Source organism: Lynx canadensis, chromosome X (genome assembly GCF_007474595.2).
Source record: "Lynx canadensis isolate LIC74 chromosome X, mLynCan4.pri.v2, whole genome shotgun sequence".
Taxonomy (NCBI): domain Eukaryota; kingdom Metazoa; phylum Chordata; class Mammalia; order Carnivora; family Felidae; genus Lynx; species Lynx canadensis.
In genome coordinates, this window is record NC_044321.2 from 60,990,379 (window position 1) to 61,004,824 (window position 14,446).

Below are 14,446 nucleotides of genomic sequence, written 5' to 3' on the forward strand. Positions count from 1 at the left end.
TGCACGTGGGAGCCCAGGATCAGGAATCAAATTTCACTAACTGAATTGAACGGAATCGGTTTTCTCTCAGGGACAGCCACAGTTCGAACTGGTCATGGGACACGGGTTCCCCAGGAGGAGGCGCTGCAAAGGCGGAGGTGCTGTGGAAGTCCCCTGCGGGAGACTGGGAAGGCAGCCAGAGCCCGCTGAGGGTGCAAACTGCAAGCAACAATGCAGTTTAATAGTCGAACAGAACGCCGAGCGCCAGGGCCAGAGAGGGTTCCCAGGGTTCAGGTGTGGGGCAGGGGCGCGGGGACGCTGGACAGGCTGGGCACCTGCTCCCCAGGTCTTCCCGATGCTGCCGGTTGCCCTGAACTGCCGCCAGTTCCTGCTCCAACCGTCTCTCTTCCTGATAGAGTATCTCCAAGCAGGGCACGGCACAGAGCAAGGAAACACCTGTTTCCAACAAGAAAAGAGGTAGGGGGAAGCCCCCACCAGGCTTCCAATGGCCTCTCATCGGGTTTGCTCTCGGGAGCCTTGTAAAAGAGCGCCCAGAAAGCCAGTGCAGAACATTTTTCAAAAAGATCACTTTCTATTTCTTACTCCCCCCTACTTTTCCTAAGCTGTAAACGTCCCTTTAAAAAAATGTTTTCTTTCCTCCGTGGGGTTTCCCGCTCCTCCCAGACCCCTTAAAGACTCCGGCTTGGTGCCCGCAGGGACAGCTACTACCCCCAACTTCACTCGCCTTCGTGTTTTTCACTTCCTCGGCTCCCGCCGACCTACAGGTGGGGAGTGGGACTGGAGATGGGCAACAGAACAAAGAAACCAGGGAGCTCCTGTCCCAGGCCAGGCGCCCCTTCTGCAGTTTTCGACCAGCCGGGGAACAAGAAGGGGTCAGGAACGCGTGAACCCCCAGCCCGGGTCTCAAGCCACTTTCCAAAGGCGAGACGCCAGAGGAGGCGTGGGAGGTGGGAACTGCCCACGCGCAGCTGACAGACCTCCACACCACAGGCCTGAGTGGCCGTGGGCGCCAACAGCCTCCACGCATTGGGCTCCGTTATTTCATCAGCAGTTTCAGAAAAACCTGCCAAAAACAGTTATGCCTCACTGCAATGTGTAGCTTTTTCCTGCCATTTTTTTTTTCATAATAAAAGAGGGAGTGAAGCTCGCTTGCTCTCTCCTCCCTCACCCCCTCCCTTCCAAAAGAGCCAAAAGGATACAAGGGGGGAAAAAACCCACACACCAATCTCCGAGGGGATGCCAGTGAGGTGTGGCTTGTATTTAAATATCCAATATGTCAATGTAAGGGGAGTGGGTATGTATATAAAGTGCCGTTTGCATCTGATAGCTCGACGAAGCCAGCTATGAGAGGCCTAGGGAGATGGATGCGTAGGGGAAGCGCCACTTTGACTGAGAGAAAGGTCAGGAGCTCGTTGCCCCGCCGCTGAGAAGTTCCTTGGACGCGAACAGACGTCCACTGCAGCTAGGCAGAGCGCGGAGCGAGCGAGGGAGCCAACGAGCGCCTCCGAGTCGCCAGTGCTCGCTGAGGGGAGAGGTAGTTCGCGCCCCGCGGCCCCAGCTCGGCCCCGCGCACCCAGCCATGGCGGAGGTGGGGGGAGTCTTCGCCTCCTTGGACTGGGACCTACACGGCTTCTCCTCGTCTCTGGGGAACGTGCCCTTAGCTGACTCCCCGGGTTTCCTGAACGAGCGCCTAGGCCAGATCGAGGGGAAGCTGCAGCGCGGCTCGCCCACAGACTTCGCCCACCTGAAGGGGATCCTGCGGCGCCGCCAGCTGTACTGCCGCACCGGCTTCCACTTGGAGATCTTCCCCAACGGCACTGTGCATGGCACCCGCCACGACCACAGCCGTTTCGGTGAGGACGCGGCCGGGAGGGACGGGAAGCGAGCGGACGGTTCTCTAGGGAACCGATGGCTCTGGGCTCCGGCTTGGGATCCGCGGGCCGCCCCCAAGCCTGTGCCGTCCGGGCCCGTCGAGGCGGGACACCGCCAGGGACGCGGGGCAGGCAGGATCGAATGGTGCAAACTTGGCGTCAGGGCTCCTGGCACCCTCAGAGGCTCCAGGGAGGAGGCGGGGGCGCCTTGAGGTGCGGCCTCTCTTTTCCCCACTCCACCCTTCTTCCCTCCCCCATAGCGAGGGGATCATTCTGACGACGCTGCGCTTAGGATGAAAGCAGGTGGAGCTGGAGGAGGGTAGAAGCACCAGCTGAGGAGACCAGGGACCATGGCTGTAGCGCGGGGTCGAGCCTCAAGAGCAGCAGGGTTGTCGCGGCCGATTGTCTGGAGCAGAAGCCTTCGTAGGCTATCGATGTGGTGGGTGGGCGGTCCGTGCCGGAGTGGCTTTTGGCTGACAGGGGGATCGGCAGCCGTGGCACCTGCCTGCCTCTGGCTTGCTCTGCCTGGAGTGGAGGCCAATCCCGGTAGCAAGGCATGAGCTGGGTGTTGGAGAAACTGGGAAATCCTCCCGCTGTCCACTGCGTAGGGCACAGCCCTAGGTCAGCTATTGCCTAGATATACCTCTGGACTCCTTGCCTCACAGGAAGGAAATGGTCCGGGGCCCAGTCCTGGGCCCACTCCCAGCCCCAGAAACAGGTGTCTCCTGGGCCCAGGACAGGAAATGTACAACCTCCATCCAGGATTTTCTCTGCCCAACACTTGGCAGATTGTTTAAAGAGCCTGTCTGACATACAAAACATAATTAGTATAAACCTTGATGTGGGATGGAGATCATTAGGTTTCGAAACAAATGTGTTCATTTCTCAGTAATTTGGCCATTTTTATTTTCAATTTCCTATTCTCTGTTAAACCATAATTCAGGTACTGTGACAGCTACCTTTACTTGGTAACCCCATCCCCCAATGCCCTATGGACCCTATGGCCCAAGGACATCTTCTATCCCTAAGCAGGTAGGAAGAGGCTTTGCCTACCCTCAGGCATGATACCTGTTCCCTTGTTTATCCCACCCACCCCGTTCCCCCCAAACCTCCCCATCTTCTTTTTCCCCTGACTTGCTAGAGTTGCATCTGGAGTACACAGTAGAAGGAGAGGGGGGAAGCACAGAGGCTAGTTTCTGGGCAAGGCCAAGTCTAGCAAACAACTTAGGGTTGGGGCTGATCTTCCTTGTTGAGAGCAAGCAGGAACCCTAATGAGATCTATGTCATCTTGGGGGAAAAAAAAAAAAAAAACACTCACAGAGCTGGAGTACAGTGGGTTGTGTGTAGGGTGGGAGTAATGGAGGGGTGCAGATGCCTGTATAAACTTGCAGCAGGTCCTCAAAAGGGTGATAAGGTGGAGTCAGGGAAGAGGGAGTATTAACTTGACTTCTTTCCCTTCCATCACTTGTGACTTTGCAGTTCCCTTTTGTTCCTCTTCGGAAGGAATGGGACTCCCACCCTGGCCTCAGAACCTCCCAAAGTCTCCCAGAAATGGCCTAAAGATATTGGGGTAGTCCATTCCTGATATTTAAAAAAGGAATCATGAAATGATGGAGAAATGTAGGGTGGGGGGCAGCAGAGGTGGAGAAACTGTGACCTTGGCTTCCAGCAGCTAGTGTTTGTCTGACTTTGTGCCTAAGCTGAGCCAAATAACCTACAAGGTCAACATAAATTAGTAATAGGCTCTTAGGATAAGTGGTCTTTAATTACCTCCCTAAGGACACATCTTGATTTCTTTTCATCTCTCAGGCCTGCTAAGGGTAAGTTTCAGGAGAAATCAAAGGAAATAAAACTGGCAGGAGGAAGGGATGTTTTCATTGCTGCTTAACTGACTGCTTCATTTTTGGTTTTGCCTTTTAAAATAACACTGCCTGAGACCACCTCTGCACCACCTTTTCCCTTTTCTCCTTCCCTGGCTTCCTGGCAGTTCCATGTATTTCCTGTAAAGGAAATGATAACTAGTTAAAGCTGTCTCTTTGTAACCTCCTCTGCCAACTTTCAAACACACATTTATTCTTTCTTGGTTTAGCTTTTGGCAAAGAAAGAGGTGGCGTTTGAGTTTGCTAAGTCTCCTCCCTCCACATTTGAGTTAATCAGCCAGGGTATTCAATAAATCGAAACTTTAACATTCCATAAGTGCTTTGGCAGTCAACATTCCAGCAGGGTAAAGTAGGCCAGACTTAAGATATAAAATATTATAGATTTCTGCTTGGGGGGAGGAGGTAGTCTCCAAAGGCCATGTAAAGTAAATAGCTATTTGTTGTAATTGGAGAGCAGGGCCCCCAAGGATTACCCTGGAATCCATGTGTTCAGAATGAGTCAGGCTGAGCCCAAGAGCAGCCACGACTCCAAATAATAACCTGTTGGCATAGCCTATCCTCCCCCCTCCCCCACTCCATTCTGTAATCAGTAGTCAGGAGTATTTCAATCTCCACTTGGCTGGTGGCATTCATGAGGTTCACAGGGATACTGACATTCCTGAGGGGCACCTGTGGACTGGCAGAGCTTGGGAGATAGACTGGAGGAGAGGCCTCACACCAGGTGTGATGAAGCAGGCTAATGCAGCTGGTTCAGTTTTTGAGTAATCTGGTTCTTATTTGTCAAGATGCCAAAGCAGCACTGTCTTGGCCCTGAAGGTCTGAAACGATGGCTGAGGGAGCCAGGCAAGTCATGTAACCAGATTCAATGACATGTTAGCCAACCATCTAGCTAGGTTCTGAAGCAGTGGAGCTCAGGGCAGATCTGTTTTAACTGAGGCCATGGGGGAAAAGATGTAAGAAGAGCCTGTAAATTGTCAAGCAAAGGCCAGAGGCTGAGATGGACAGGTCAAGATGAGGCAGAGTAGAGGGAGGTCCTGGACCTTGAAGGGGGTGAGAGTGCTGAGGACAAACATAGCCTACTTAACACTTTGCCTCAACACTTTGCTGTTAACTCCCCTCTCCAACTGTAACTGGGAAAATGTGAAAATGGCTTGTTTTCTCTCTCCCTTCATGCTGGCTGAGATTCAGGAGGTTTAGGAATATCTGTTCCATCATCATGTGCTACTGGGTTCCCACAGTTTGAATCCAGCTAATAGGAAAATTGGCAATGAAAATGATGCCCAAAGACAGCTGGGCAGGGATGATTCCAGCTGTTGGAGACCCCTGTTACTGGACACAACCCAAGTGACTTCCTGTATGATCTGTCCTTTGGCATCAGGGTTAACAGAAAGTTGGAGAAAAACTGTGGTGACTCAAATGGCCACACCTCTTGGGTTTCATGATTTGTTCTCACACCAGGTCTTGGCCAGTGAGGTCACAAGTTTCCCTCTGCTACTTAGTGAGCTCAGGGTGATCAGAAACATGAGATACTTAGAGAATGAGGGAACTAAGACTTGAAGCTCAGAAGTAATCTGTCTAAGCAAAGCAAATAACTGAAGCCTCCAGCAGGTTGGTATCACTCAAAGTTTAGCACACAGAACTGAATCATGACCTGGTTTCTTTTTTCCTTGCCATACTGGCCATTCTACTTTGAACACACTCCTGTTTTTCCATAGACCTCTGTAAACACAGTAGAACTAAAAACAGTACACTCAGTGTGGTCTAAGGCAGAACAGAGAGGTGGCTGTCTCCTCCCTTATGCCATTACTAGACCTCTATCAGTGCAACCTTAGATCACACTAGCTTTTTTTTTCACATGAGCTTTTTGATAAATTTTAATTTTTACATGACTAGTTTTACATTAGCTTTTTACATTATTATGAACTAATGCATATTAGTTTTACATTATCATGAATCACGCATACTGATCTTATCTTATCCAAATCCCTTAACCATTGTTGTGTATGTTTTGTTATGCCACATCTCCCCATTACAATGGTGGACTGACTTGTATTTAGTGAAAATGCATAGAAACACAAAAGAATATAACATTTTTTCAAGAAAATATACATGATTGCCTGAAGTACAGAGGGGGGTGGAAGCAGAGTATGGAAATAAAAAGAAAGATAAATAAAAAGCCCTGGTGCAGACCAATTATGATAACAGGCAATAAAGCAAGGAGTGTGATTAACTCAACTGTCTGCACTTGTGGCTCACCATCCCCCAACAAAACCCCAAACACAAAACATCTTGAGTAATCAGTCTGGGGACCAAAGTGCAGGATTTTACATTTATTCTAATTAAAGCTTATTTTGTGGAGTCAGTACATTTTTCCATCCTCTTGAAATCTCTTCAGATTTTGATTGTGTCACCTTCTCAGCTGTACATCTTTTGGAAGTAGAGTAAGCAGTTTCCCTATGTCCTCTTACAAGTCATTTATTAAAACGTTATACAAGGCAGAACCAAAATCAGACACTTGTGCAATGCAGCTAAAGGTTTTGATCCATTAAATCACTTCCTCCTTAACCCCCACTTGACACCAGCTATTTGCCCTTCTCCTCCTACCATCTTGTGTCAATGTGTTTTCCCAAAACTCCTTTCTTGTGCTATAAGTGTAACAACCTGATTGATAATAAAATGTAAAGGATTTCAATGTTAGGGCACCTGGGTGGCTCAGTCGGTTGAGCATCTGACTCTTGATTTTGGCCCAGGTCATGATCCCAGGGTTGTGGGATGGAGCCCCATGCCAGGCTCCATGCTGAATGTGGAGCCTGCTTAAGATTCTCTCTTCTCTCTCTCTCTCTCTCTCTCTCTCTCTCTCTCTCTCTCTTGGTGGCCAAAGACTACACTCTGAGTGTTCTATACAATGGCAGCAGAACCTTTTACATTCTTCAAATAGATCCAAGTGGGCCATGGAAACATGTGCCCTAAAGCTGCAACAGCTGCACACCTATCTGGCAGTCCAAATCACTGGGGCTTTTCAAGAGACTTCCCACTGGAGTCTTGAATCTGATTTACAAATTAACCACTTAATTTTTAAAGTAATCTTTAAGGCATCAGTTCCACTCCCTATGTAGATTACATAGAATATTGTTACCCTTAAGAATTGCATTTTTGGATAAGAGAAACAGCCAGATATGAGCTCATTTCATACCTTTGGATGCCTCTGCGAGTCAATCATATAAAGTTTTGGTCTGTACTTTGAAAAACACGGTTAGAGAGAGAAACATCAAAGAGGAATCTACTTGACCATTGTGTTTGTATCCATGGAACGACAGATTGTGCTACCTTAGGACAAAATTGTAAAGACTTCAGCATCACCAGGATTTCAGTTCTGGGTCCATTTTCCCTCTTAGAAGTTGATTTCTTTTTTTCTTCCTACTGCTGCTGAGTAAATGAAAACATTTTCAAATCCTCACCTCTAACCTTGTCAGCTAGAGGGATGTTTCTGAATGTCTTCCAAACTTTCCCCTTAAAGTTGCAACATCTCAAATCAGTATTAAGTCCAGTACTACCTGCCAACTCTTGGCCATGGGTAAAGTTAAAATTCTAAAGAGAGAAGGATAAAATGACAGGCTTGTCAGCCTGGGGCTGCCCTGGCTAAGAGCATTTTATAAGAGAAGGCTCTCACCAGGCCATATTTTGCCTTCTGCCACAGGTAAGAAGAACAGACTTAGTGAGTGGCCTGTGTGGCCTTTGTTAGAGTCAAGTACCAGCAGTTGACAGCCTCATGTGGCTTTAAGGACATGGGAGCTAAGAGGGTGCAAAATGAATTCAGCCTAGAGGACAACAAGGTAATGCTGTGTGCTCTAGGGAGGAGGGAAGTGACTTTGGAAACATACAGAAATCTAGCCACATTCTTCCATTAATAAAGTACCCTCCCATTTCTTGAACTGTTGGTATTTAACAGCAATAGTACCTTGTAATTATGAAGCTTTTGTAGCCAAATCCTTCACATGGTCTCTTCTTCATAATATGTCTAAGCGTGTTGAGTAAGAGGTTGTTCCACCCACCTTACAGATGGAAAAACTGAGGCCTAGAGAGACTCAGTATCTTTTCTGAGTTTCCGTTGTTGCTGCACAAGATGGTGTCATAGGAGTTGGGTATAGATGACTGGTAGCTCATGTCACCTGAATAGCTTCCTCTTGGCTTGATGTCAGTAATGGAAATGGCATTCACTTTTTTGCTCTAGGAATCCTAGAGTTTATCAGCCTGGCTGTGGGGTTGATCAGCATCCGGGGAGTGGATTCTGGCCTATACTTAGGAATGAACGAGCGAGGAGAACTATATGGGTCGGTAAGTTTAAGGTTTTCTTTTCATCAGAGGCTATTACCACCAGTGTTTGGACTATGTAAGGCAAACGTATAAAAACATTTATCTAGCACTTGAAATATTTCTGTCAACTGTGAAGGATTAGTGTCTTCTAGTTGCTTCTTGGATGCCTGGGAGCTTGCTATATAACACTTTCACTCATTCAGTTCCCATCAAAACTTAAGCTTTTCTGTGGTACATTTGCTTTCACCTTTTCCACTAGACAGCCAGCTAGTCTGATGATAATAGTAAGCTGTGCTTGTTTGTCAATAGATGGTAAGGGTTTGGGCCATTTACTCCCCTGAGGAGCACCTCTGAATTTTAATGGGTGCCTAGAGGAGTAGCAGACTAGCTGGCACAAAAATAGGCAGTGGAAGAGCTGACCTTCAGATTGAGATTCTGAGATTAAAAACACAGTCCCTGATTTCCAAACTGCTTCAGCTTAATTCCAGAGGCCAAATGAAACAAACAAATGAAAAGTGAGGGTTCCAGAGTCTGGTGACAGGCTTAAGTCCCCAGCTAGGACTGGGTTGGCTGCAGTACATGTTCTCCATTCTGGAAGCTAGCCCAGAGCTGGGGAATGGTGAGTGACTTTGCTGACCTTAACCCTTTCAGGGTTTGGCTTTTGAGCCACATAGCACACTTTCTGGCTGCCTACACCCCATGAAATCAGAGCACATTTTTCCCTGACACCTAAGAGATAGGCCTGTCCCCAGCACTTGGTATCAGCAACCACAGCAAGTAGTATGCCAGCTGGATCAAGTGTGAGAAGGGGCAGAGGCAAGAGACCTGCCTCAGGAGCTGCTAGCTTGAAGTAGCCAGATTGGAGGAACTTTTCAAGGAGATCTTTTCTGAGCTTTTCAACTGACAGCCCTGAGGCCCTTCATTAGGAGAGATCACAACTCTCCTCCCATGGAGCTTTATATAGATCCAAGGCCTTTGCCTGCTAGTTGACATGGTTGTCTGTAATATCAATGGATTTGACATTATTTGCCCTAAGTAGGTAGAAAATTAGGGTGCCAGAAGAGCATTGGAAGGCCATAGCAGAAATTCTCAGGCTCAAAGAGCCCAGTGAGACCATCTCCTTTGGTCTCCTGCCTTTAGGAAAGATCTCTCCTTAAACATTTCAGTGTGGTTCATGAAAGAAGATGAAGGCAATAAGGACAGGACTGTTTTGTGATATTTGGAAAGAAGATGCCTCAGGAATACTGGGAGATAGGACTGAAATTTTCTAATGTCAATGTGCTATTGATATTTCAGCAAGCTGGGATGGGAGAAAGAGTCATATAATAGGCTCTGCTTTATTTTCTCACCCTCACAGAAAAAACTCACACGTGAATGTGTTTTCCGGGAACAGTTTGAAGAAAACTGGTACAACACCTATGCTTCAACCTTGTACAAACACTTGGACTCGGAGAGACAGTATTATGTGGCCTTGAATAAAGACGGCTCACCCCGGGAGGGATACAGGACTAAACGACACCAGAAATTCACTCACTTTTTGCCCAGGCCAGTAGATCCTTCTAAGTTGCCTTCCATGTCCAGAGACCTCTTCCGCTATAGGTAATAGACCCCTAGTGTGACCTCTGTGACCCCTAGGGCCACAGTTGTCTCTGCAAGCACTATACTCATAGCTTTTCAGTCTTCTTTCCTATAAATTTAGATAACAGAGAAGCACTTAATGTTCAACTCACCCCAACTGTTCGCTTGTTCAAAGTGTGTATCAAAGTTGGGTTATTTGGGAGAGGGATGTGGGAGGATGGGTGGGCTACAGGGAATCTTGTATATACTTATTTCTTTACTCATGTTCTTTCCCCCGAGGTGGCACGAGAAAGAATGGGGGCCCCTGCCAAGGGCCAGGGGTATCTTGCCCCACAATCCACCCAAATACTTTGACAATGGGTAAATGAAAGACCAAGGAATCTGCCATAGATGCTACATACAGAGCTTTGGGAAAGTCTCCTTAAAATCCTTGGGGCTATGGCCCTGTTGCAGGTCATCCCTGCACTGGCTATGGAGATTTATCATCTGTCCCGACATGCAGGTGTCCTGCCACTGGAACTGGGAGATGGGGTAGATTGTGAGAAAATGATATTAAAATGTAAGCATGGATACTGTGCATAAGGACAAACTATTTATGAAATGTACATGCTATTTATTTTATATATTTATTTATTTCAAAATAATTTTATTTTTAATGAGAGATGCTATGACTGGATTTTCATCAGAAAGAATAAGGTCCTACTGAAACAGGATAATAAATGAGTTATTAAAGGCTTTTATTGGCAATAAAATTTTATATTGTAACCATTGTCTAATTCTACTGAGTTATACATTTAGTGGGATTAGAAGGTTGGTTACCTTCTTTCTCTCCAACTTAGAATCTCCTGATGTCAGCATTATGCTGCCTAGCCTAGAAGACTTATCACCAACAATGCTAGCATTATTTAGGGGCCTTATCTGAAGTCCTTTCAGGTTCTAGGAGTTTAAACTTAGTGATGCATCAAAGCTTCAGGAAGGCCTGGACCAATAGCTCTTACAGAAGCTCCTATTTGTGCTTAAGACAAGGTGTAGATAAACACCCTTTTGGGATTTGGTTAGGCCTCAATGCCTGAAGGTCAGAAACCCTAATTGGTGGCTTCTTACTTTAGATATGAAGAAGAAGTGATTACAAATAAACAACAATCAGTAAGGACACCTATTTTTTTTTAACCAACTTCCCTTCTGGAAGTGTTCTCCCACTCCCTCTCCAATCCACCCCCCATCCCCTGCCAGTGCTTCTAGAGCATTCTGAGAAGCTGTTAACACACTTCCCTAAAGAGGTAGTTCTCAGAGTATATGGTCTCTTGACCAGTAGCAGCAGCTGCGAACCTGTTAGAAATGTAAATTATCAAGAACTACCCTAGATCTACCAAGTCAGAAACTCTGGAATGTGGGGCCTAGCAATCTGCATGTTAACAAGCCTTCCAGAGGATTTCTGTGCAGGATAAATTTTGAAACCCAGTGCCCTAAAGGAATGGTTTTCAAAAATAATTCTTTCTGAAACTGAAAGGCTTATAAATAAAGTTTTAGGATAACCTTAGTCCATAAAACAAAAGTAGAGTTGCTCTAGTTCGAATGGAGATGGCATTCCTTGGAACTCCCTCTTCTCTAGAGCAACCCCTGATATATCATAGTTTAAAATCCCTGGCCTCTTTACTAATATTTAGAGGTAGAAGCATAGGGTTATTTGACTTTTCTAACCAAATGGTGTCAGGATAAAACAGACAAGAGAATAAATGTCTCATTGAGTACTCAGGCCCCATGAAGGACTGGTGGGAAAAGGTTTTGGGCTTAGGCTAGTACCTTGATTCTCTTCAATCACATCATGTAGGCATCCACTGTTTTTTTTTCTGACTGTGGGGTAGCATCAAATAACTTAGGTAGCAGCTCACTTAAAGTCTAAAAGTTCATCCAAATCTAAGTAACCAACAGAGAAATCACACATATGAGAATATATACATGAGATAGAAAATAAGATTATATGATAAAAAGTGCTAAGTTGCATGATTATGCATGATCACAGATTAGAATGCTCACTAATGGATCCACCTAGGTGAAGATCTCACAGGGCTAGGGTGAGTAGGGAGAGTTTCCTGAAAGGGGTAACTCCAGCTGTGAAAAACCAACAGAACTTGGAGAGGCAAAGAGGCTGATGGCAATGTCTGTGTTAAGCTGCAGGGAAGAGACACCACCTCTAGAGGTCTCTAGGATAAGGGTAAAAATCAGCTGTGTGACGTTTGTTATCACATTTTTAATGAGCATCACATTTTTATTTTAAACCAAAATTTAACCTATATTATCTACAGTCAGCTACCTATAACTTTTGATACACAGCCACAATTTCTGAGGACTTGTGAGATAAATGAAATATATTTTAACCAATAGGAAGTTGGCACTTCCCTGTGAGTAGGGCCAATCATTACTCTAGTAAGACACTTGACATGAGCCTGGCAAAGCCATGAGCACAGTACTACAGGGCAGGATTACAAGGAAAAATGCCACTGTAATGAAAAAGGGAAAGACTCCAAATCTTAGGGTCAGGCCTTACCTTTATCCTCTGGGTGGAATTACAGGGAAAAAGACCAAAAGAATGGTGTAGGGTCCCAGGAGGAATTCATAGGGGAGGCACTCTTTAGGAGTAACAATGAATGGGGCACATAGCCAGAAAATGTCAATGGGCAGCTATTCTCATTTTCAAAAGGATGGAAAAGGTAAATTCTGGAAATGGAAATGTAAGATAGATAACCTAGTACTACTAGATCATTTGACAGCTGAATGGCACCATATCCCTAAAGTGCAAAAGTAATTCTTTTGTGCCAACCTGAGGGAATTTTAGAGTAGTAAACTCTGGACCTTTGGTGTTGGATGAAAATATGCACAGAGACCATTTCTAATTTATCTTTGCATCCCCTCCCAGGGTTTAGGGTATTACTGGAACAAAACAAACACTTAGGAAATGTTTGTTTCAATAGACACATGATTGGTTGAAAGAATAGGTGGCCCCTGTGACCCTGTGTGAAAACCTTGATAGATGCTTTGTGTTTTTTATTTCAAAGATGTGGATTTTATGTATGAAAACTTTGACTCCTATCCTCTAAGAGATAGCTTCAAGTTTGGTGACAGGGAGGTGGGAGTGAGGAGAGGGAAGACCTCGGATAGCTTTACAGCTCAGTGGTTCTGAAAAACTCTCAACCCAGGGCCAGCCCCTACAACATTCTTGATAGCAACCAGATCTCCTTCGCCTCCCTACACATCTCTGTTTTCACCCCTACCGTCCAAGCTGAATGTTACGCTTAAAAGGCAAGCAGAGACCGAACTCACCATGTCCAGACACAAGGAGGTTATCAGAGCCATCAAAGCAGACTCCTTCCCAAAAAGAACATAAAGTATTGAAATAAAAGAAGATGAAGTTATCTACCTTCAAGTCACTGAAGTGCTCAGCCACCAAATCTTTGGCTGCATAGTCAGAAATCCATCAGGATCAGTGTTCTAGTGGGACCACAGTTCACACAGGCTCAGTCCAAGTTGCCTAAAGACTTAATCTTCCTCCTCCTGAAGAGGGCAGACCTTGGGGATTGCTGTCCTTCTCTCTGAAGTAGAGTTAGACTGCCTTCCCCCAGCACTTCAAGAAGAGGGATCTGTTGTGGAGGAGTGTGGGAGGCTAGGGAGAAGAAACCAAAGAGAAGAGATCCTCTCCTTTGAAAAGACATGTTCTCCCATCTGTCATTTAATTTCCTTGCTCAACAGAAGAATCAGAACATAATTTAGTTTGTCATTCCTAGAGGTCCTTCTGTTCTCAAGAGAAAACTGAAGACCTTTCTAATAGGTCTCTCTACACCAAGGTTCTGGTGACAATTGCAAAGATACCCAATTATCTCCTTAATCCTCAATAGTCTCTCTCCACTCCTCCATCCCAGAATAGGCTGCTTCCCCTCTGCATCTCTTTCCAATTTCCAGACAAGGTATGGGATCAGCCCTGTTAATCATCAGCAACGAAGCAAAAGACACAGCATGCTCCTCAGATCCTAGAGTCAGACCAACCTTGTTTTACATCCAGATTCCTTAACTTCCTAGCTCTTTGACCCCAAATTCATTCATTCACTCATTCATTAATTCTTTCTTTCATGTGACAGATATTTATTGAGCACTTATTATGTCTTTAAAGATATAGAGTAAGGCAGCCATTCCTCTCCTCATGACATGATCTAGTCAGGAAGACAGACATAAACAAGTAAGCTTACATATAGTAATATGTGTTATAAAGAAAGAGAACTTGTTACAAGAGTGTTACAAGAGTGTATATTAGGGAGATACAGCTATTAAATGAGTTAGGGAAGGCTTCCTAAAAAGCTGATGCTTAGGGTGGGCCCTGAAGGGTGAGTAGGAGTTAGCTTAGTTGGGGAATGAATAGCTTTACAGGCAGAGAAAGCAGTAATATATAAAAGTCCAGAGGCAGGAAGAAGTTAAGCGTAATCAAAAAAACTTTAAGAAAGTAGTATGGCTGAATTGTAGTAAGCCACATTGTGTTCACCTATAAGATAAGGATGATCATTAGGACCTACCTCAAGGGCTGTTGCTATAAAGATTAAATAAGATAATGTATGAAAAGTATAAAGTGTTTACCACAGTACCTCGTGCATAGTAAGCACTTGATAAATGTTAACTATTGTTATTACTTTTAGTTCATTATTTATTAGTATTAGTATTAATTTGAAGACACATCTATGAATGCATTATTCATATGCATCACTCCATCCCCTCTCCTGTATGATTCTGCTGGGATTTTACAAAGGACAGGTTCCA

The 14,446-nt window shown here is 45.4% G+C and overlaps 1 protein-coding gene across 1 annotated transcript; it reads left to right on the forward strand.

Moving 5' to 3' along the window:
• The first annotated feature begins 1,579 nt into the window (after positions 1–1,579).
• On the forward strand, positions 1,580–9,668 carry FGF16 (fibroblast growth factor 16). Its single transcript, XM_030306344.1, has 3 exons — positions 1,580–1,853; positions 7,983–8,086; positions 9,423–9,668. The coding sequence occupies exons 1-3, from the start codon at positions 1,580–1,582 to the stop codon at positions 9,666–9,668; spliced, it is 624 nt and encodes a 207-aa protein (XP_030162204.1).
• The last annotated feature ends 4,778 nt before the right edge of the window (positions 9,669–14,446 follow it).